Genomic DNA, 24,339 nt, shown 5'->3' with positions numbered 1-24,339 from the left:
CAGAGCAGGTCTGGGTGCCAGCAGAAAGGTGGCAGGCAGCAACTGAGAGGTACCATGAGTATGACCCTAAGTCATCCATTATCTGTATCACGTTCAAAGAGAGCATTGTAAGCTGTTTCACCACCAGTATTCATGGTGTTTCAAGGCCTCAGATACTCCCATTCAGCTGCAGTCATGGTTAAGGCTTGTATAATTTAAATGGAAGATAAATCAGAGTTCAGATTCAGCCCCTGCCCATGGCTTGATGCACAATGTAAAATGTTGCTGCCCTTCTGGTAGATCAAAGACATGTAGAGGAATGTGCTGGAGACAAACAACAGAAGGAAGACAGACTGGCTCTGAAATTTTGAGGTTTTGCTGCTAAAGTTACATCCCGATCTTAAAAGTAAAAGATAAGAAATGAATAAGTTGTTGGTTTTCTTTCAGAGCTCTGTTTTTAGATTATAAGGTTTGCATTAAAATGTGAAAATGGAGAAAGTGTCACCACTTCTTTCTAATATATAGGAAGAATGTTGATGGCAGGAGAAAATACTATTTTTAGCAAGGAAAAGTAAAACCTGTGTTGATACTCTGCCCATAATATCCTAACAGATAATCCTTAGTTTATTTGAAATTTGTAACTAAACAGAATCATGCTACCCTAGTTGTCAAAATCAATATTGTTTCTTTATTCTTGTTGCAACTCTGCTTGAAATTGACTTAAGGGGAATTTGCTTTGCTTTGACTCCTCTCTCTCTCTTTCTCTTTTAAGGTCAACTCAAATCAAAACATACTCTTGGGATAATGCCCAGGTTATTTTGGTTGGGAACAAATGTGACATGGAGGATGAACGGGTAATCTTCACTGAGAGGGGAAAACATTTAGCAGAGCAACTTGGTAAGAAAAGAAACAACTAAAGCTTTGTGATTGCTTGTGAGAATGCACAAACTAATCTCATTAATTGCTACAGTACTTGTAACTACATGTTCATGACACATTCATTGTAAAAGAATAGTCACACATTGCCTCTCTTTTATTTCTACAGCCTTTTTGATACAGAGCAAGATTAGCATGTGTCTGTATATATACAATATCTTTAGATCATTAGTGCTACAGGCAGATAAATCCTAGAAAAGAAACAAGTAAATCAAAAAAACCCAAGCACCATCCCCTCAAAAAAAAAAAAAAAGGAAAAAAAAAAAAGAAAAGACAGAACAAGGAAAAGGAAAAGAAAGTGAAAAAAAGAGAGAGGAAAGGAGAAATTTCAGAAACAGCTTGCTAGACCTTTTTGCAAGTTAAATGGGTTTGGGTTATGATTACCAATACCAATAACCCAAAACAGAAAGATGCTGCTGTCCAACTCCCACTGCTGACACTTCATCCACTGATCTACTCTATATTTACAGAGGTGTAGATATGAACTTGTTTCATAAAGTCTCTCTCTGGGAAGCAAATTTTGTACACACAGAAAGTTGCCAAGCTGTGAACACCTTTGTTGTTTCTGTTTCTACACAACAGTGTTATCCTTTCATACTATGAAATGTTTTTGAAGTGACACTGGCCAAACTTTAATGGAAAATCTCCAGAGCATCACTGTAATACTACTACCCAGCCCCTTTTTTCCTTCAAGTTTCCCTATCTCTGGAGAGTAAGCTCAGCAGGTGTGCAAATCAAACTCTGGCATTGTTAGAGGTCAGTTTATGTGCAGGGAATCATAAATTATGAGCATGGATTTGTTGTTGTTTTTAAAACTGAGTGTGGTAAAAGTTCAGTGTGGTCAAAATATATGTAACCAAGATCTCCTTGTCACTATTCCTATATAGGTAGTTTGATGAAAGGATGTTTTAAGAAGGGATCTAATCTCATGGTGGTGGTTCTTAAGTTGTGTATATGCATAAGTCAATGACCTTATTTTTTAAAAAATAATTTTTTCTAGTTGTACAATTGCTTTTCCTGGTAAACAATTTCATCAGAATAACATACCTTCCTATTGCACCTGTCTTAATAAATGTTGCATACATGTAAAAGAACTCCTTGAAAGTACACATTAAAGATTACTATAAATTAGTCCTTGAAAGGTGACAGGAAATCTTTAACAGAAGATTATATCCAGAAAAGTTTCCAATATTTGTGAAGAACTGAGTTTCTCAAACTGCTTGCAAAAAAACTGTGATAGTTACCCTTGCACTTGCTTTAACAGAGGATATTTATCTTTGAAGAAATACCTGTCATATTTCTATATATTTTTTTTATCTGTTCTTCCCATTTCTAATATTTATTCATTGTAGTAGGAGATAAGAAAGTGTATTCATTGGACAAATAGATCTCAAAAATCTAACAGTCTATTTTACCACAGATTTTGATGAGGTGCTAAAATGTTTTGCAACAATCATAAATTTTCACTATAGAGTTTGAAGATTTTTTAAAGTCACAACAAATCCAAATTTCTATTCCTTGAACCATATTCCTATAAAAAAAAAAAATGCAGTGAATTGACAAGGAATTCCCAAGGTCATGAATTTATCAAGACAAAAAGGAACTTTGCATGTTGTACAGTCAAGAATCCTCAGATGTAATAACTAATGTTTGAAAAAAAGAAAAAAAGAGTAATGAGATAGATATCAAAACTCATGTTTCAGGCTTTAAAGCAAATTCTAGCTCCTGGGATTTAAAATTCAATCTTTATGGAAGAAGATTATTCTCTATTTCCATATTTATCTACTCAGGGGTGCTCTCTTCTCAGATATATATCCCGTGGCTATCTCAAGGGCAGATTATTGTATTAGATAACTTGTGTCTCTGATCCAGTCATTAACTGTAGTCAGACTGCACACACAAATGTTTACATGTTTCCTGTACAGCTGCAATAATTTCTTAAATCTGCCCAGAGACTGTGTGAGGTGGTGTGGGGAACAGCAGAAGAAAGACTTTCCGTTAACTGCACCAAGTGCACTGGCCTTGCTGGCTGGTTTGGAGGACACCCATTGTGTTATACTCATGTGACTCTCTTTTGTTTCTCTGGCAGTAAGTTGATAACATTTCTTACAGACAAGTTTTAAAAATAACATTATAGATTTTTCTGTCCAGCCAGGCATTTTAAAACTGTGGGCCCTTTGAATGCAATGTTGATCGCAGACACAATTGCAAGCAAATACTATTCATGAGTGCTGTACAAACGCTACACTGTGACATCCTGTTCTCAAGTGTGGTTTTATTTTCAGCCCTTGTTTTTTTGAAGTCACTGAGAAAATGAATACATGCACCTTCTGGGGTGAATTTTCAGAAGGTCAAAAAGAGCACTGGGCATTTAAGCCTCTAGGAAACGTAGTGTTCTGTTGAGAGCAGTGTTACTGGAAAATGGGGCCTCCTTGTGGCTCCTGACCTCTCTGAAAAGTGTGGCCCTAAAGTTTATTAAGGAGGTGTAATCATTCATTTCTGTAAATCTCTGTGCTGGCTTATTTTTCAAGTGTAACCCAAACAAGTGGTTTAAATCAACCAGCAATAGGTCTCATTACTGTTGGAGGAGGTGTGGCTGAACTAGTCAAGTATCCTGTGGTACCTCTGAGTACCTTTCTCATGGTACAAATCAAAGTTCACAGAAGAAAGAAGGAAGTTAGGAATGCAGACCTGACCATTAAGGAAAATTACAGAATGTTTATAAGGTCAGAATATGTCTTGTTTGCTTTGAAGATGCGTATTTAAATTTATTGTTAATGACATGACATGGGCAATACCATGTCATTGATCATATGGATCATAGCTACAAGCAGTCTAGTAGGTGTTTTGTGAAAAGTGTGAACCGGCAAACATGCAGTGATACTTTCTCTGATCATAGCAAATTATATTTGTGGGTCTTATGAACCAAATGCAATTCATTTATATTCAATAGGCCTTTTGCAATTTTTTCCATGGATTTGTACAGTGATGTTTTTAAGGCCATATAGAATCATGCCACTCACAATGTCCTTTAAATATGCACAGTTTCTCTGTTATCTACTTCTCCTTTGAATTGGCCCCTTGATAGTTTTATTTTATGTTTCTTCACTGTTATATTCTTACAAACAGTGTACAATTGTTACCTGGTCTGTACCTCTCTGGGTTTCAGAGAACTCTGTCACACTCCTTTTTCTCCATACAGTAATTCCCAGAATATTTAATTGTTCCAGGCATAAAGACACAAAGACACACATTAGTCATTCCTTATCAGCCTATTCAGTATTTTTTAAGTGCTTTTTTCAGAAATCAGTTCATAGTCGTTTAACACAATAGCATCATTAAAAGACTAAGGTTAGAATGAGATGAAAAGGGATCAAATTAAGTCATGTAACTTTTTCTCATATAAGTATCATTCCAAGAAAGTGTAGAAATGTGACAAACCAGCCAACAGAGATCAGTACTTAACACAATGTTAATATTGATATGGTAATCACAGCAAACACATTTAAAGAAGTTTATTCTCTAATCATTACCAAAAAAGGGAATGGAATATAATTCTTAAGATATTTTGTATCTTCATGAATGTTTGCTCTGAGCAGTACATGGATTGGCTATAGAGTGAAACCTCAATATAGTCAGCACTTACATGCGTTAAAGCATTTTAGTTAAACAGGGTTGGAACTTCATGTAAGCGAAATGCATGCACACTTGCCAGCGGAATTACTCGCACAGTTTTCTGAGATATTACTCTCATGCCTTTCAGCAAAATTCATACATTCATAAAAGTTTGGTGTCAATTGTCAAAAGAGAAATAAAAAGAGTGACTCACAGGTGTCTTGATGTCTTGGTTCTTCTATTCCCAGTCCATATGATATACTGATATTGTTATCTACATTCCAGCTAAGGATTAGCAGGCAGAGGTGTGCACGGACCTTTGAATAGAGTCTGAATAACTGCACAGGCAATTGGATAGTTGCATATGCAGTTTGACATACAGTTACTCCATTTGTTTGGGACATTCTGCCGTGCATGCTAATTAGACACATCATTTTTTATGTGTTCTTTAGTTTCTCAGGTTCTTCTTATGCTTTGCCATCCAGGATCATCCATGGCTGGGGGCATTCCTCATGTCCAAGCATGCCCTAGGTTGCACTCGCCTGTTTTCTAAATTTATCTGGCATGCTGTCTCTCCTAGAGGCCAACAACCAATGTCAGTAAACAAAATTAAACAGGCCCTTTCTGGGGGAGCCCTCACATTCTCTTCTGCAAGGGGCAGCAGAAACCAGCCCTCACACTGGATTCAGGGCACCTGCAAAGGCCTCTGAATATTATGTGCCCCATGGCCAGCAGTGCATGTGACTTCATTGCACCTCCACAGCTTGCCACTCAGAGAGATAGTCATTTGACACCTCAGATGTAACTATATACCTTATCGCCATCTTTTTTCTTCTCATTTGGGCTGTTCCTTCCTTTAAGTCTTTATTTCCACTTCCCTCCCTCCCTCCCTCCCTCCCTCCCTCCCTCCCTCCCTTCCTTCCTTCCTTCCTTCCTTCCTTCCTTCCTTCCTTCCTTCCTTCCTTCCTTCCTTCCTTCCTTCCTTCCTTCCTTCCTTCCTTCCTTCCTTCCTTCCTTCCTTCCTTCCTTCCTCTCTTTTTTTTCTTTTTTCTTCTTTTTCTTCTTTTTCCTCTTTTTCTTCTTTTTCTCTCTCTCCTTCTCTTGATTCCCAGTGCTTTGAAAATAAATTCCACCAAAAACAAGAAAAAAAAAATCTTAACTTCAAACAGAATCATTCTTCCCTGCCTATTTTGTTTTCATTTTTGTCTTGGCTCATATATTTATGTAGGTGATGGTCGTGCCAGGGAGATGACAGAGACACAATTGAGCTGTGATTACATTTCCTCAAATTAAACCATTTAGCATGCCAGTAAGCGTGAAAGTGGGGCATTTGTCAGTGTTGTGGGCTTACACAGGGTGCAACTGTTTGTGGTCTAACCCAGCCTGCAAGAGCAGACCTGCTGCTGCGGTGGCACAGGAACATGACTGGTTTCTGAATCCTTCCTGGGCTGGGGCACAAGGCAGCAGCTCCCCAGCATCAGGATTGGAGTGCACCTTCCCTTGCCTTGGGGTATGAGCCTGGGGGGTAACACTTACAGTAGGCATCTGTGGGCACACTGGGGCTACCAGGCAGCTGTGAGTTTAGGCACTGAACTGAAGAGGCATTTTTAGTGCTGTAATTTTGGCATGTAAATCAGGAACCAAGAGGGAGCTGACACCTCAGCACACAGTTTGCTATAACAGCAAGTTCTGTTTTGCCTCTGTGGTTGACTGGAGGCTGTGGTGCCCAAGGCAGGGTCACCCGCAGCTTAGAGAGCATGGACATATGGCTGCATCTAACTTTGCATTAAAAATGAAAATAATTGGGTAGTGCAGCAATATGCCTGTTCAAACTTCCATCCTTCACTGTTTTTTAGGTCTTTTTAATGGGCAAATGTTTGTTCCAGGGAAAAGAGACAGACTGACAGTGCTGAAAAATACCAGTCTTTTGTTTAGTTACAACACAGACAGGGTATTGGCAGAGCAATTAAAGGTTCCTGTCCCCAGGATGTTCTTTTACTGGGGGAAATGCCAGCCTGCCACTGCTTTCACATACTGGGAGTTGCATTACAGCAAAGTTATTTAATAACAATGAGAAGCAAGGGTTTTCTCAAGCAATGTCTCCTGTAAACACACAAAAAATATATTTGCCAGAAATCTAATTTATTGCCCAAATGCACTCATTTAAAAAGTATCTGGAAACCACAGTCAAATTCAATACAACTTTTTTTTCAATTTTATATGAAACCTTCTGTTCTGAAAGACTGGAAGATGAGGTGTTAGCTAGAGCACGACCAATAACTGCCCCTTGAGTCTGTCCATTCTGCCACAGCTGACAGTCCCCCTTTAGCTTTTTTTTTGTTAATAAATTTGGCCATCCTAAAGATTGAATAAATACCTTAACATTTCGGTTAATAATCTTTATCTCCCTTTTAATTCTCTACCTTGAATGGTGATAAAGCACTGCTCTTCACTGAGATAATATTAGCAGAGTCCTGTTCTGAGGCTTAATGTTGTTTTAATACTTTTCTTAACATAGTCCAGCACTTGGGCTTGTTAGGACAGCAGGGATCCCATCCTACTGACCTAGAGAGCAAAGCACAGCATAATCAGATCTGCTGCCAGGACCAGATAGTTGCTGATGTAGGAGATACTTTGAAGAACAGCAGTGGTCTGTAGCTACTTTCGGCCCACTTTCCTAGGAGAGATGACCTTTGCAGTCATAGCATACGTGTCTTGTCTCTCTTTGACTAAAACATATTGACAGTTCTAAGGAAGTGGACATCTGAGCAGAGGAGAAAGGTCTTTCAGTGCCTTGACTGACAGGCAACTTGTGCCTTGAATGAAAAACTTATTAGATACTATTCATAGCAGGCAAAAAGGCCAGTGCCCCCTCAGAACTGCCCAGGATGCATTTCCAAGAAAATAAGGCCTTATTAACTCCTCTCCTTTACATACAATGATATTGTTAAATTATTCATCCCCATGACTTCCTATATTTTGCCTTTTACATACCACTCTTACAAAGGGAGCAGCTTCCTGCAGCCATTTCTTGCCCTGATGTTACAGTCTCCTACTACTCCTCACAATACGGGATTGAACAAGGCACTGAGAAAAGCAGCACTAAGGATCACAGTTCAAGCTTGTCTTCATGAAAGCTTAGAAGGATAGTTATTGAGGGAACACACCCTTGTGGACATCTGCAAAACACAACATCAGGGGTGATAAATAAAATTGTCTTGGTTGTAGACAAACACTCTGGAACCAAAATGCCTTCCTGATCAACTGGTGAAACATTAGCATAGGTCTTGTGTGTATTGTCTGTGGAACTGTGCTTAAAATTTGTGCTCTTGATGTCACATTTTCTCAGGAAGATGAGAGGGTGCAGAATGTTCTTTTTGCATATGACACTGCTTTCTGGGCTTTTTTCTTCTACATGTTTTGAAAGCAGACATAAACAAGTGTTAATGAGCAGTCATGAAGGCGCCTCTACAGAGCCAGCACATGTGTGAGGCAGAGAGGGTACAAAGTCAGTAATTCTGGCTGTGTATGATTCAGGAAAGCCATCTAACTGCTCTGTGTGCATTTTAGACCAGCAGGTGAGCAACAGCACCACGTCAGTGCCCTGTCTAGCCCTGCTGCTGTAGACTGACAGCCTGTAATGTGAATGAAAAACTTATTAGATACTATTCATAGCAGGCAAAAAGGTAAGTGACTGCCAATTCCCCCTCAGAACTGCCCAGGATGCATTTCCAAGAAAATAAGGCCTTATTAACTCCTCTCCTTTATATACAATGACCCTTGCCTGCTGCCAAGAGCTTGCCAGCTTTCTTTGAGTCATTAGCAGGGAAAGAGGTAGATAAGGGAAAGAATCAGCAAGGGAAAACTGAACTAAACACAAAACAGGCACTTAAATTAAAATATCCTGTTGCATGTTCCACACACTTTGTACAAATGTTCAGGCAACACTTTGACGTTCTGGATTTTCTGAGTTTCAGCTCTGTTCTGCCTTACCTACCCACTTGCTCTTGGGCTTGTCATGTCTTTGCAATAATCTCCTCTGCCCGGCCTCATCCACATCAGCAGTACAGATCATCACAGGTGGTGGGAACAGGGTGTTCTTTGAGCTCTGCTTCCCTGGGCATCACTAGATAGCTGCCTCACTTCACACTTATACCCCCATGGAAAATCTGTTCTCTCCATTAATAATGAGCAGTGGAAAAAAATCCTGAAGAAAGTATTAAAAGTCGTAGAACTGAGGCTGTCATGCACAGGGATTTTAGAAGCTTAGGGTGTCTAAGAGCCATTAGTAAAATAATTGCAAGATGAGTCAGGAGAGAAGGAGGTGTCATGGGGAAAAAAGATCTGCAAAATATTCCGTAACAGAATGAAAGCAACAAGAATTCAAGTGCTGATTCCAGGCACACTCTGCTAGGAAAAATGCTGTATATCTCTTTGAAACTGTTCCACAGGAAAGGTTTTGATTAAACAAACGAACAAGCCAAAAGAACCAATCTAATTTATTGGGATCTCTTGCATAAGGTAACATTCACATGAGAAATTGAATCCCTTGCCCAGGACAGCCAGTTGCTGTCCAGGTGGTTACAGGAGCCTCTCTTGCAAGGCTCTTTGTAAGGGTGCCTTTGGCTGCATCGGATGAGACTCTGAACTCCTGTTCTGCTGAATTCTTGTAATCCAGATGGTTCTACTTGCTCAGTACATACCATGATGCTGTGACGGTGATTACCAGAAACTGCACAAAGCTTTTAACTGTCTGGCTTCAAAAAGCTCTTCTGTGTGACCATTTCTGCACCTGCAAGAACAGTTTCCATGGACCATCTACAAGTGTCTTACCTTTGCTGAATCTCTTTTACAGCAAGAACTGCCTGGGAGGAGCTCACAAGTATGCCCCATCCTCTTCTTGGGATGTTTGTTTACACGTTCAAGCATATAAATAGTACCTATCATAGGCCTATACACAGCAGGAGCTGTTTGGGATAATTTCCAAGACTGTCCAAAATTCCCACCTATACAGTTTTGGTAAAGAATAAAGCATTAGTTTTGTTGTGGAGGCTGTTGGGTGCTCAGCCACTTTCTCACAGGTCTGTCCATTGTGTCATCTATGCAGCAAAGCCTAGCCTAGAAGGTCCAGGCAATTAATGTCTAGGGTGATAGAATACCATCAGTCTGATACCCAACTACACCACTGCTATGACTGCAATTATTGTCTTATATCAAAATCATATCTGAAATTCCTTAGAAATCACCACAGCTGTATTTTATTTGAATCAATTATTTTGTGCTTGACACTTTGTAACCCTCCACTTGACCTGGAGAATGGGTGCCTTTAAGTTTTTCATGATGTTCTTATGCAAAACATCCTCACCGTGATAGTGGGCCTGTTTTCTTGATCTTATCCCTGTTATAGTATTTCTTGACATGGGTCTCCTCTCTTCTTTGTGACTGTTTTCCTTTCTGCTGTCCAGATGTCTTACCTAGATATCATATCTGCTATTTCATGATCATCTGATGTGCTCATTATTGCATCTTTATAACTGTAAAATCTGTTCCACTCCTGAATGTCCTTAAGATTCATTGTTCTTCCTATCATCTCCAAAGTCTTGGTGTACCATTCCCTCATTGTCACTCAACCCTTCTGCCCTGTGGTTCTGCTTGTTCCTCTATGGAACAGCTTTTCCTCCTCCTTCCTGTGGAGAAGACACTAACAGTTGTGGAAGATTCTTGACTGTGTTGCTGGGCTAGAGTTGCAGCTGCGTTTCAACACAGCATACTGAAATTGTGGAGGATCTTCCTTCTCCCAAGCATGTCCCAAGTAGTCTAAACAGCTTTCCTCCATGGAGCTCTGCAGAAGGGCCAAAGCCACCAGCAAGCGATGCTACACTGGCTTTCCTCATTTTCCATCTAGTTTAGAACAAAGGACATGTGTGAGCAAAGCTAAACTAAAGCAATACTGTGTAGATTCAAACTATATGCCAGTATATAACTTTTGTAGATGGTCTTTTATTGACAGTTTTCCTGCTTTCTAGAGAAATGTGGAATGGAAAAGTTTCTGTGGCAATGTGTTCTCATACTGGTGAGCTTACCCTTACACTCCTTCCTGATACCAACAGAAGTCATATGGCCAACCAAATCCCTGTAGAATATTTATAGCTCTTATTATCTAAACTCCCTGTAAACACTAGCTTTGGCTGGTGGTTAGTTCCTATACATTTAAACATTTTAGTACTTTGTGATACTTCAGTCCAAAGCACCTTATGTAAATTAAAAATACGAAAAAAAAAATCAGAGCAGAGTTGAGTTTCTACATTTCTTATTGCTTCTTGCTGGGTATCATGCCAAGCTAAATATAATTATCTGCAGTAATTCCAGGATAGAATTCAAATATGCAAAAGCTGCATGGAAAACTGTTGTAGGACTGAATGTGCACATTACATTCTGTTTAGATGGCATACTGAATACATAATACTAATGTGACCAAAGTAGTTGCATTTAAATTTCTTTCAAAACAGAATAAAACAAACCATTAAAAAAACCCAAACCACCAGACCCACAAAGATCTGTTTTCTGTCCTTCTGCCAGTAGTTTCAAGTGACTGAAATTTTCTGACCAGGATTTTTCTCATAATTAAAGACAGTGGTAATTGCACATTAATTTTCAGATTTAATCAGAAAGAATCAAAATAGTTAATGCAAAGGCTAAGCCAGACTATGCAAAGGCTTCTGTAAAAACTACCAGTGAATCAGATGTTTTGTAAACTGTTTCAATGTTGCACCCATAGGTAGTGGAAAGATAGGAGTGGAAGAAAGTTTTGAATTATCAGGCAACAGGTGAGCAATGTTGTAATTTATAGGGGAAGAAGGTAGAGCATGTGGGCAAAGTCCTTGCAAACAATAAATTAAAGAAGACAAATGCTTTGCAAAGGAAACAAGGACAGGGAAGACCCTGTCCAGAACTGGCAGAAGCCTTCTAGGTACAGTCTGACCACCACGCTGCAAACCGGGCCTAGATGAGTGAGACACATGGGAGGTGAGATGTGCTACAAGTGGGGGCAGAGGAGAGAACTTAGGCACACTGTCTCCAGAGAGCTTAGAACAGCTGTCTCTGCTCCATAAAAACTTCCAGTGTCCCTTGTGGGCTAAGGATAGCTCTGGTTTTTGCCTTTGGCGTAATCACTGGGAATGAACACATAAAAAATCCTTCTGTATAAATTAATTGTTTTCTTCCTTATGTGCATTTCTGTATCTTTTTATTAGTTTGGTGTGTGGAGCTGGGAATCCCTTTGGTCCCGTGGATTCACATTTAACTTTAGTAAATATCAAATTGCAAAAATCTCTACTTGTTTTTCTTGGTTTTTTACCTGTATTTCCCAAGCATTATTTTGTATTTTGGCACCACCTTAATAACACAATGGAAATGGCGGTTTCCAAATGAATAATGCTCAGAGGAATGTAATACTTAGAGATGGAGCAGCAGATTACTCATTCCCAATGGCTATATATATAGGGCATTTCTAAAATAATACAGACAGGTATCAATTTTTAGATTAAACTGTTTTAAAGTAGACTATTTCTAAGGGAATACATTTGGAGCAGTCCTGACTTCATCTGGCTTTGTATAAAGCCAGTAGCACTAGTGTACTTACTCTGATTGTATTGTAATTTTAACTGCACTTCTTTCATTTGTGTGCTCTCACATGTTTCGTTTCTGAGTGTCTCTTGGTCAAGAGAAGTTTGTATATTTATTGGAGATGCCGAAATACGCATAGAGCATAAACATGTTTTTTATTTTCTTAGGATTTGAATTTTTTGAAACAAGTGCCAAGGAAAACATTAATGTCAAGCAGACGTTTGAGCGACTTGTGGATATCATCTGTGACAAAATGTCAGAAAGTCTGGAGACGAATCCCACCATTGCTGCCAGCAACCAGAACACACAGCTAAAGGACACCCCTCCTCCACAGCAGCCCAACTGCAGCTGCTAATGCAGCTATCAGCAAAGGCAGCTCCAGTGTGTTCTGTTGCCAACAGAGTATTTATGAATGGTCTATATGCCTTTATTTATACTGTCTTATTAATTTATTTGGGAGAACAGTCTTGTTTTACATCATCAGATGTTTGAATATGCATATGGGGATGGAGCAGTTTTCAGTCTGAAAGGATGATGCATATTTTAGAATCTGGCTTTTGCATGCAGGCTGTATATTAATTTCTCTTTTCTTTTTACTGTTCTACATCACACTTCAGCTGGTGCCATGTCCTCAAACCACATTGGCCTAGAATTGTCTCTCACTACATCAGTTAAAAGTTAGGTAGTTCAATCTTCAGGGTGATGGTCAGGGTGTTTTGAGTAAGCTTTCTGATGCTACTTGTACATTTTCCTGACTGAAAATGAATTTAGAAGTATTCCTGTAGTGAACCAATCCCTTATTCTGTCCAGATCACTTGTACAAGGGACACCTCCTGGAGCACATTGCCTTGGCAAATCTACACTCATTATGTTACACATCCTGGCTGACTAAAATCTGCAGAAATTAGAAAGAAGTTAGATCCTGGGCCCAAAACCACCAAAATTCCCTGTGAATTTCCAGCTGAATATCCAGGATGTGGATATTCAGTCCAGACTCTCAGAGATATTAGGTACTTCATCCTGTTTGGATAGCTAGTGTATTTACTTTTACATAGGAGCTGCATGTCTATCTAATAATTTTCTGAAACTGGACTTAATTTCTCATTCCATCATTATGGAGATCCCAGTCTTACCTACCCCTGTAGTAGAAGGCTGATTAGCTCTTTCCATTTCTGCCTGCATGAGACATTAACCACACAGTTTTATATTATGTCTGACAGAGCCAAATCCATTGTGCTTGGTTGTTCATAGCCAAAAACTGCCTTGTCACATTGCTGTCAAACCTGCACACTTCAGTTTTCAGGAATTTCATCTCCCATTCAGTTACTGAGAAAGCTACCACCACACTGGCTACAAATGTCTGTATTTTACTCAGACCTATTGCAGAAGTGCTGATGGTGTCAGTGAACTAAAGTTTGATCTCATTTTTTTCCGTTTATTTTGGCAAGAGAATTGGGATTTTTAAATCTTTAAGAGTAATAAAAAATTGTCAGCCTTTCTAATAATAGGCTGAATACATTAAAAAGATCTGCAAAAGGCTGTGAATTTAGCAGAATAAAGTACACAAGTTCTTTTATGATAAAGTGTTAAAATTGTTTTATTTCACAGTTTTTACTCCTCTAGTAATTGGTGGAAATTTCTTAAATCTCTGCCCTGAAGTACTTAGTACAACTGCTTTACTTGCATCACAGTGACCTTTTTTAACTAAACAGCATAACTGAACAAGCAATGATTACTTTATTTTTCCAATTAGACAGAACTTAAGACAAGGCTGACATTTTTTAAACTGTCAGCAGTGGTAAAATTATCTGAAAAATGAAAAAAAGGAAGTAACACATAGTACACCGAATTACTCACAATGGCCAAGAAATCCTTCTGTACAGTTTATGTTTTTTTGATATAACTCCTGATACACACTAAGAGAAAATGGCCACTTTTAAAACTGATTAAATAATCTACCTACACTTTGACACAGTAGAAATTACTTCCAAGCAAGGCATATAGACGCATGTAAAATGGATATGCCAGGAGGGTTCTACCTGGGTTGCCTAACTTAAATGAGTAAGTGTTCTTTCTTCAGTCTGGGTTTTTAAACCATGTCTGTCCTGTTAGCTAGCTTATTTAAGCACTTCTTTCCCTAGTTGGCATGGAGACTGATTTGCCTCCATAAAGAGAAAGCACCCTCCTGTTTAGAGCAGATGAGCAGCCGGGTGGAAGAGGTACATGCTGTCCAAACCATGATCCTGTCTCTCCCCAGGGTACTCCTTTCCCCTCCCCAGTTTAAGACAGCATGTTACTAACTGTGCTGAGAGACTTTCACTAGTACCTTTTCACCCACCAGGTACCAGCTGATTTGAAAAAACAGAAGCAATACAAAGCAAGCTTTATTTGAGATGGTAGATGGTTGGTGCGCAGTTTTCCATGTTATTCTGATTATGTCAGTGATTCCTGCTCAAGAAAAAGGAGCAGGAAAGCCTTGAGACAGAATTCAGCTTCAGCTCTCAAGTTCTTTAGACAAACTTTAGGTTGTATTATTAGTCTGAACCATCTCAGGTGAGGAGAGACATAATCATGTTGTCAATGATCTTATGCATATCCTGAATCATGCAGCTTGGCTAGAAATGCAGATATTCTTCCAGCTTTGCTCTGAGATGCTTGATGTGAAATGGTCATCTGCTGTGCATAATGCAACAAGGAGAAAATACTTCAAGATGTCCCTTGCTGCAGCCACTCTTTGCTTGTATTCCATTGCAATGAATTTAAGACCCTCCTTGCCTGGTTATGACCATTTAGACTTCAGTCAGTGGTAGAAATATATTATTAGTATATATCTTTTTAAACAAATTGTGTGGTAGACACAGTTCTTTACATAAATGGGATTAATTAATTGCTTTTCATTTTGCATCAAGAGTCTTGGCAGAAGAGTAACAGCAAAATCTAAGAAGGAGAACCCCTGCTTTATGTTTCTGAGGCAACTAACCTGCCAGGCCTCCACACATATTTGGCCTTCTGCATGAGATGGGGTGCTGGAGGAAGCAGCTGTCAGAGTAATGTTGTTCCTTAGAATTCCAAAAATGTGTTAAAAGGAAAAATCTCATGTGAAGTACAGCAACAGAGCAAGTCAGTATTTAAAATCTCCTAGAAACTTTGCACTAACACCCAGACATTGTCATGGAGTTCAGAATTAGATTAATTTTTAAAATGTTCAAATAAAATACTTGGAGTTTTTCAAGATCAGACTGTCTAAAACCCTGGGGAAACCACTCAGCCCTCTCAGTTGACACTGTTTTGAATAGAAGGTTGGAAAGGATGACCTGCTGTGGTCCCATCAAACCTAGTTTATCCTATCATGACTTTCTCTGAAATTGAAAATATGTGGAAATTCAATCAGACCTTTTCAATCTGGGTTATCTACTGTTGGAAAAGTAGGCTTTGATTTTCAATCACAGGTTGGCTTTTGCAGCCACATGCTTCACAGCAATATTGAGTTTTCTGCTATAAAATTTGGTCACATTTAGATCATGAGCATCATGATCTCAGTACCCTCTCAACTAGTACTTGCCTTTTTGGAGAAACAGTAAAGACAGAAAAGCTTTTGAGAAGTAACTTACTATGCCTTCCCTAAATATTCCAAGAATTCTGAGGGGATTAGCAGTATTAGAATTTTCATTCTATCTAAAATTATGCCTTGGGCTCCTATGGGGTAGAATATCCAAAAGCAGCCTGTGTCAATCTGGTTCAGCTCCTTTTGACTTACATGATAGAACTGCAGTTTTCTTAAATTCAAGTAGGCCGAACATATTTGAAGAACCCGTCACAACTTGATCAAGGGCCTAATTTTAAACAATCAATGCCTTGTTCTTCACATATATGCAGTAGTCACTGATTATTAATTACTGGAGGACACAAGCACGGTTTGGTTATCCCTGATCTATCCAGTGGTGTGGCACAATTCCATCTGGAGCAAGTACCAGGCTACAAAGCACCAAATTTCGTGATGAAAGAAGGGAGGGCTCAGATGAAAACTCAGATAACAGAAATGAAACTACTTTCAGCCTCATCTCAAATCTTGGTTAAAAAGTTCTTGCACACCTTGCACTAATTTGTTGTCACTTTCAGCATAGAAATAGGATTGAATATCGCAGGAAATCATTGGTCCAGCCATAGATACCCCATTCAGCTGAGGTTTATCCACTTGGTGAGATAAAGCAGTTGATACACAGAGCATGTTAAGTTTCTGAGAGATGAGATGAGATGAGATGAGATGAGATGAGATGAGATGAGATGAGATGAGATGAGATGAGATGAGATGAGATATGATGAGATGCCTTTGGGCAGAGGGTCCTGAGTTCCATAGTGCCAGCTGAAGCTGAGCTAATATACTACACAGTCCATTTTCCGAGTTATGATCTAGACTAAAGCTTATAGCAGCAGGCTAATCCTGTGCATGAGCAATGCACCAGCCTTATCATGCTCTGACAGTGTGTTGCTTCCTGCACCTTCAAGCTACTGATCAGAAAATACCTTGGGAGCACCCAGGAGCATGGGATTGACTGGTTCCTGTGGTGTCTCTGGCACCAACCTGCTGAACAGCTAGCCAGCCCTGCTGGGTTGAACCTTCAGATGCATGTTTTTGATTCTTTTAAGAGTTCATGTTCACAAGTTACAAGTGCAACTGACTTAATACTGTATCTGTTATTTTTGGTGGTGGTGGTTAGTTTATTTAGATTTGTTCATCTGGTGTTTTAAATACATGTGAACTAGCCTAATTTTCTGTCAAAAAATACTCTTTCTCTCTGAACAGATGTGTAAGTGACTGTTACCTGGAACTGTTTGTTCCTTTGTGCTTATACTTAATGTAATGCCTAGAGAAATCACCTGAGCAACTACATCTATGTGGCCTTTTCCAGAGCACCAGTCTAAAAGATTAAGTTTTCTTCCCTGTCTTCTCAGCTCTTTATATTCAGCTGTACCACCTGCCCCTTTTTTTTTTTTAGAAATGAAGTGCTATTTCAGGATGCACAAAATTTGCTGGAGTTTGATCCTAACTTTGAGAATGCTTTGAGTTTGCCATTTTTAGGAAAAAAAAGTCACAAAAATTCTACGTTTGGTGCTTATGCATTTGTTTCTTCAGAGCAGACAAATGATGTTGCAATTGCATTCCTAGAGAAGCCCCCTTCCAAACTTCACCCCTCCCAGCTATTTTTTTCTTCATTCGTTTTTTTAGAAGTAAGTTTTTTTATTTACATTTTTACAGGCATCAACTAAATTTCAGTTCTGATGACAGAATGATTCCTCCTTGGCCTGTTTCATACAGACTCACAATGTATAAGCCTAATTCTTCTTTAGCTTGAGAGATTTAGCAATGTGAGACCATGAGTTTGAAGCCTTTTAGATAAACCGTCAGGGGGTGTAAAGCAACATATCTTAATGCAACTTAATGCAATGAGGAATAAGTTGTGTTAATTTGCACCATTAATCCATACATTCTGACTCCGGATTCTCCAAGGTTGATCACTTGTCAAGTCTCATTTAAAAATGCAACTCATTTCAATTATTTGAAAGAACTCTACCAGTTTTATTCAGGGGTAAATGTAGTTCACCTTTGCAAATTAACCTTTGTTTTTTTTTTTCCTTTTGTTTATCCATGGATGTTCAGTGAAGCAGAATTTGTGATTACAGACATATTATATACACATATACACAGTAGTACATCTTTGATACTCATTCATTTCCCAATGTTACATGTTCATATTCAGTGCCACCTTTCCCAAATTTATCCTTAAATTGTCATTACCACTGGAAATCAAATGTGTTACATTTGAAGATCATAGCTTATTTTCCATGGTTCCAGCAGAGATAGATGGCTTGTCATTTGTACAATAAGGTACTTGAAGGTACTTGGTATCTGATCCATGGGGGAAGCAAAACTCCTAATTTTCCTATAACTTCATGTTCACCCATAACAGACAAAAATGAAAGTTAGAGATTGTTTACCACTTCTGGTGATAGATTTCCTCGAGTAATTCTGACATGTACATGCAACTAGTGATATATGAAATGTTTGTGCTGTAAGTCCTGTTTGGTATTTTGTCAGTAGTGTCAGATGTGTTGTGACTCGGTTGGACTGTCACAATGTGTAACCTATATACTAGTGTTCGTGGATTTCAAATGTCTTACATGTTGCATGAAAAAAATGTTATAAAATAGGTATTTTTTCTATTTTTTAATACCTCAAGACTGAGGAATCATGGGCCAATAAGTGCAATATTCAATTATTTACTCAGTGTATATAAACTTGTGTGAAAGGGAGAAGCATCATGTATGTGTGATAAGCTGTTGATGATGCCTGTGTGGCTTAAGATTTCTGGTATATGTACACGTCTTGTAGAAAAATTATATAGTAAACACTTTACCAGTGTAGTGTAAGAATATTCTAAGTAACTTAAACTATATTTCACATATGAGATTATGGTTAAAGATATTTGTATGTTTACTGCAAGTGCATGTCAATTTTACTTTTAGAGTTCTGAGTGTCCTTTTTTGGAAATTGTCATGTTACACCAAACACTAGTGGGACAGCACCTTCAGTCAGAAAAACCATTTCTAAACTGTCTGCCTATATTTTTTTAAGCATGTTCTGTAAAAGCATTAAAAGAACCTCTTAGAGCTCAGCATTTATGGTGAGTTAGTTATTTATTCTTAAAGAGTCAGTTACATGCTCCGTCTGCCTGTATTGCATAATATCATGTGGGCAAGTTTTCTTTAATCTGATACAGTTAACTCATAATACTTACCTGAGATATTATATAGGGGTACCCAAAATGCTTGCAGATGACTTGCCAAACTTCAGTTGGTGCCCTGGTTTGATATGTTTGGGAACAGCTTGAAGGTCACAGTCAGCAGCACAGCAGAGTGGAAGGTGATCTTAATTAGTCACTTTTGACAATTAAGTTTCTTAACTTCTCTAGATCCTGAAGATGGAAGATACATCTTAAAGATACTGACCCACATTCTTCACTCTGCTTTTACATGGCCTTCAAAGTTGAACAATTCCACTATTAGGAGTAAAGCTGAGGTACAAATGGAAACAAAATGCAGGCCTGAATCTAACCATGAAATTAAAAGGAGACCAATAATTTATTTTTTCCTTCTTCCTTGCATAATTCTAATGGTTCTCTAAGAACATGAGCAAGGCCATCAGTACTTAGCAACACCTTTGGGTACATCTGGGACCTTAAATCCTGAATCACTGATCTGCCATGGGTTCCCAGCTGTGCCCACAGAGTCTGCAGACAAGCTCATTCTGTTAATTCTTGCTGCATCTCTGGTTTCAAAGGCATGTGTCATCTGCATTGGGGATTTGCTAGAGACAGGCCACTGAGTCTGGGCCATGGGGAGGAATTGGTTTTGCCCGGCAATTTTCCTAAAAGTGTTTATCCATAAGTACCACACTAAAAGGTACATAACTAGATTTTTAGTTTTATCTGACGCATTTTTGTGACAATGTACAAGGTTGATTTAGGTATGGTTGTTTGTTGCTTTGTGTTTTTTTAATTTGCTTGATCTGGAAAAGAATGAAATTCTAAGGTCTACTGGAAACCAGTATCATCGGTTTTCTTTCCAATGTCATCTAATACATTCTCTAAGAAAGCAAAGTAGCCAAATTGCATTAAGTAGCACAGGACAGTACTTGCAATTACCTGAAAAGTCCTTAAAAACCCCTTTTTTTTGTACCTAATGCCATTAAAACGTCTGCAAAATTATACAGACCACAGTGAAATAAAATGTATGCAGATAAAAATTGGGGATTGCTTAATATAAAAAGGAAATTCTTTGCATCATTGTTGCTGAGCAACAAAGTAAGAGTCATAATATGAGGTACCACTAAAACGGAGATACACAGCCCTGACAGTTCAAGGGCTGGCAGATAATTTTATGTAGCTTTTTTATAATTCCTCATAGATGTATGATTACATGCACAAAGATAAATGCTTACCTTGATAATATGTAGCTGGTTCCCTCAAACTAACTTGTTTGCTAAACTGTTCTTGAAGAAAAATTGAAGTACATGTTTAGGATACCTTTGTGAGGGGGTGAGACTCAATCTGTGCCTTATCCCCTGACTCTTACTGTGATATAGCTACTGTGGTTTTAAAAATATGTTAGCTAAAATGCTGCTGGGTGATAAATTTTGTGAATCTTCTCCATACATCCATGGAAGCTCTTGTCTGAATGTTCAGTACAAGTGTTATCCACATAGAGAGTTTTAATTCTGTGCAGATGTAGAGACCATGTGTATTCCATTGGATAGTCTGTTTGTATGTGACTTCTGTATACCAAGTGGATTTTGTTTGTTTAATTTTTTTGCTGAAAGTTTTTTGTTAGTTTTTTTTTTCCTTTTGCAATTACAATAAATATTCAAGAGACTATATTCACGAATATCTCAGTTGTGGTGACATTGTCTTACACCCCACCCCTCTCCCCTCACTTATTTCCTTTTACTAACTAAAACTGGAAAAAAATACATTTTTTACTAAATGATGGACAAAGATACCACATATACAATAATTCATTTCACTAATATCCTCTCAGTAGCACTGGTGACTGTAGTTCTGTACAAATTCCACAGAATTCACTGGAGACTTTGCCCTAATAGTCTGAAGGAGAAAGATTTTTTTGACACTTCCCTAGCAAAAGCACGCTGCCTATAGGTTGACCCTTTAAAATAGGGCAAAGTTTTTTCTTTTGATTTTTCACTGTCTACACTACTAAACAGTATATGTGCTTTTTGGATGCTGTTATTAGTTGATCATGTAATCTTAGTCCAAATGCGCGATCTCAGTTGTGGTGGGTGGTTATTTCACTCAAATTATGATGTATCACTGTCCAGTTATTGCTTTTTTCTCATACGTGCACACACACACACACATGCACACATGCATACACATGCACACTCTTGTGCTAGTTTGAACCCTGCTGTGACTTCTGAATTTATTTTCCCTCCACATAAATCCTAATCTTCAATCAATCTGTTGAACAGATTGCACCATCCCCTGTCCTCCCTAAGTCCTGTGAGCAAGGCATCCACCTACAAACTCCTTTAGCACATGTCCCTTCTCACTGTTCTGCTGTGTTCCGGCCAAGTTCCCCAATTTTTTCTAGTATATTTACATCTCATCTGCAAAATATCTCCTGGTAGTTGCTTAATTTTCTCTTAACACTGAGTGCTTCCTAGCCTACTGTTTGTGATCCTGTATCTCTACATAGGTTTTTGCAGAATGGTCTGTCTGTGCAGCTCACTGCTCTCACTCATAGAGCTTCTCTTTGTAGCATGGACTCTTGTCATCAAACCACTTCTGAGAATGAAACTCCTTCATTCCTTTCAGATATTGGCAAATGTAGTGTCTTTTCCACCTACCTCCCTATGCCATTGCTGTCTGAGACTGGCCCTAATGTATTTACTGTGTGTATTAGGGAGAGTGGAAGACAAGAAAATGAGGTGTGAGAGGGGAAGGATAGCAGGGGAAAAATAGGTGTCTTCTGATGGGTGCCTTTGAATGAGAAAGTTTTTGAATTGCTTTTATTTTGAACATGCTGAAACTTAAAAAGAACTAAACTAGAGAAAATCACAGATGGGTAGCTGAGAACAGTGATCTACCAGGATAAGCAACAGGTGTTTCTTGCTCAAGGAAACCCTTTTTATCCTATTTCCAGTCAGAAGGCTGAAGACAAAATGTTTCTGACCACAAAAAAAAAAAAAAAAAAAAAAAAAAAAAAAAAAAAAAAAAAAGAAAAAAAGACATAGGAAAAGTTACTGGAAAGTGGAAATGTAGAGTGACACAGAAAAGATTCCCAGCTTTGAGTAAAAAGGTCAAACAGGCAGAATATCCCAGTGAAGTAAGGGTGCATGACTTAGCAATATGATCCACCAAAATTGAGAAAGACAAGCTCTGGGCTTACACCTAACTGAGGGGACTCAGCAAGGCAATGGAAAACTGAGGGTTAGCTGTTTTTTGTATAGATCTGTGCAACTCTTGAGCTGCAAAGTGAAAAACAGGTGCCTTCAAAAATCTGAAGTGCCTTTCTAAATCTGTGTATCTCTTGGCACTAATGCAAGATCCTGAAGAATTGAACTGTAGGCCAGAAGATTTACAGCTTAACTGTCTCATGTAAGAAAGGAATGTGCTTTATACCATGGGGAACACCGGTCACCAGCAGCAGGCACAGGCCGTGGGAAGCTGGTGTGAGGTCCTGTTCTCCATGATAGCCCAGCCAGAGGGTCTGACATGTAGTCTGGTCCTAAATCTCCACTGGGGTTGGAGAAGCTGGAGGTGCTGAAGGAGCAGGAGGCTGAAGAGACACTCCAGCCCTGGCTAAGCCTAAGAGTGAGCCCAGGCAGTTCTGCAACCCACTGCAGTGTGAGGAAAATGAGACCAGAGACCATTACACCTGTGTAAAAATGGTGTGGAAGGTCCAAAGTCAATCCAAACTCACAGTTGTTAGGAAGATAAAAAACACTGTCTTGGGGAGTTAGAAACTCTGGTATTACACTCTTCACTTCCCAACAGCTGCACCAGGGGAGGATATCTGGGGCCTCCACAAGCAGGATCATGGTTTCCTGAGGAGATGCAGCCTGAGGAGATACAGGAACATGTGAAGAGTGACCCTGGACTGCCAAATTATCACCCCTATTGAGGCAGTGCAGCTAACCCAAAACCACTTGGCCAGGTGCAGACAATCAGCACACTCCCAGCAGAGCAGTCTCACTCAGGGGCTCCTGCAGGGTGTTCTGAGGCCCCAGGAAGTGCATACTCTCTTGTTTCAAATCAATGCCTGTGGTTAGAAAATAAGCCTATGAATAGCTATAGAACATCTGGGGATGTCACGCAGGAGATCTGCCTCTTACCAGACTCCAGAGGTTTTAAAGTTTAGATAGGGTTTTAGGAACATGAGATCAGGCAGCCATTTTTTAAAAACTCTGCCCTGCTTTTCTTTCAAGAAGATTTACCCTAAGAAATATATTATGTCTTCATTTTTACTGTTTTCTTTAACACTTATCCAAGCAGGAGAAGGCTTAGTCCCTGACCCCAGCAGCACCAGCCCCTGTGCCAGCCAGCAGCACAATGCACACAGCCCAGCCACCCATGCCCTGCAGCGGTGAGCCAGCCATCGTCTCAGGCAGCATCTGCTCAATGTCTCAGGTGGAGCCTGCCTTTGGGCCATCTCCTTTATTTCTGTTGAGGAACAACACCAGAAATTGTGTGGAAAATAAAGCCCACTTCAAATTGCAGTTACTCTCTTCGGTAATTAACAATAGAGAGATGAGTTTTCTGACGTCTTTGCTTCATGAGGGCACATAACCATCCACATGCCACCTGGCATAGCAGAAAAAAACCAAGGTTTTACTCTGTAACTGTCAACGTGGAACAAATGTTGCTTTGTGTCTATGCAGGATAAAAATATCTTCACTAGCATTACAGACAAGCTGGTTAAATAGCTCCTTTTTATCTCACAGGGAATGGGGGCTGTCTACCAGGATGGAGGTACTTGGTGTTCATGTCAAGTCTACAGGAGGTCATTTAGCCTTGAGCACACACGGGATTTCAGACACAGCCAGTCATTTCAGGAGTCCTATGCCTTTGGTCAGTAGTCTGGCTGCTGTCTGCTTTTATTATATGTGTGCTTTCTGTACCATGGTATTAGCAAACATAACTATCTGGTCCTGGGATGAACATTTCTATCTGGAAATTGTCTTGTTCTTCTTCTGCATGTGACTCCCAGTTTTCTACCACTAATTATTTTCCTGAAATATGATAATAGAGATTCCAAGCACATAAGAAGAGGGATTTCTTCCTATTTCCTTAGCAGATAATATCTTCACTATTACATTTCAGAGGAAGCCAGAAAGACAATTTATAAATCTGCTAAGCCTTCCCTCTTGCCTTACCAAATTTGGCTCAAGATAATCCATGTCTGCACAGTCCCACAGTGCACAAATCACCAACTCAGAGTGGAAGCTGCCTGGCAACTGCTAACAAAGAAAAAGGGAGAAATCACAGAACTACATATTGGAGATGTGCTGACAGCAGACATCCGTCTTACACTGGGCTCATTGGCGGGTTAGGTAAGAAGCCTTAGTGTCTCAGTGCTAAGCCAACAGACTCTTTCTCCTCCATTCAC

The 24,339-nt window shown here is 39.2% G+C and overlaps 1 protein-coding gene and 1 long non-coding RNA gene across 2 annotated transcripts in view; one reads left to right on the top strand and one right to left on the bottom strand.

Annotated features, from left to right (window-relative positions):
* Window positions 1–5,072, bottom strand: part of LOC109144084 — a 39,395-nt gene extending 34,323 nt beyond the window's left edge. The window contains exon 1 of the long non-coding RNA XR_002044586.2: window positions 4,745–5,072. This is a non-coding gene — a long non-coding RNA (uncharacterized LOC109144084). The remainder of the gene's footprint in view (window positions 1–4,744) is intronic.
* Window positions 1–20,600, top strand: part of RAB3C (RAB3C, member RAS oncogene family) — a 126,048-nt gene extending 105,448 nt beyond the window's left edge. The window contains exons 4-5 of the mRNA XM_039567306.1: window positions 752–876; window positions 12,324–20,600. Coding sequence (XP_039423240.1) covers window positions 752–876; window positions 12,324–12,511 — 313 coding nt within the window. The 3' untranslated portion in view covers window positions 12,512–20,600. The remainder of the gene's footprint in view (window positions 1–751; window positions 877–12,323) is intronic.
* Window positions 20,601–24,339: the final 3,739 nt, after the last annotated feature.

This window comes from Corvus cornix, chromosome Z (assembly GCF_000738735.6).
Source record: "Corvus cornix cornix isolate S_Up_H32 chromosome Z, ASM73873v5, whole genome shotgun sequence".
NCBI lineage: Eukaryota > Metazoa > Chordata > Aves > Passeriformes > Corvidae > Corvus > Corvus cornix.
This window is presented reverse-complemented; position numbering and strand designations above follow the sequence as displayed.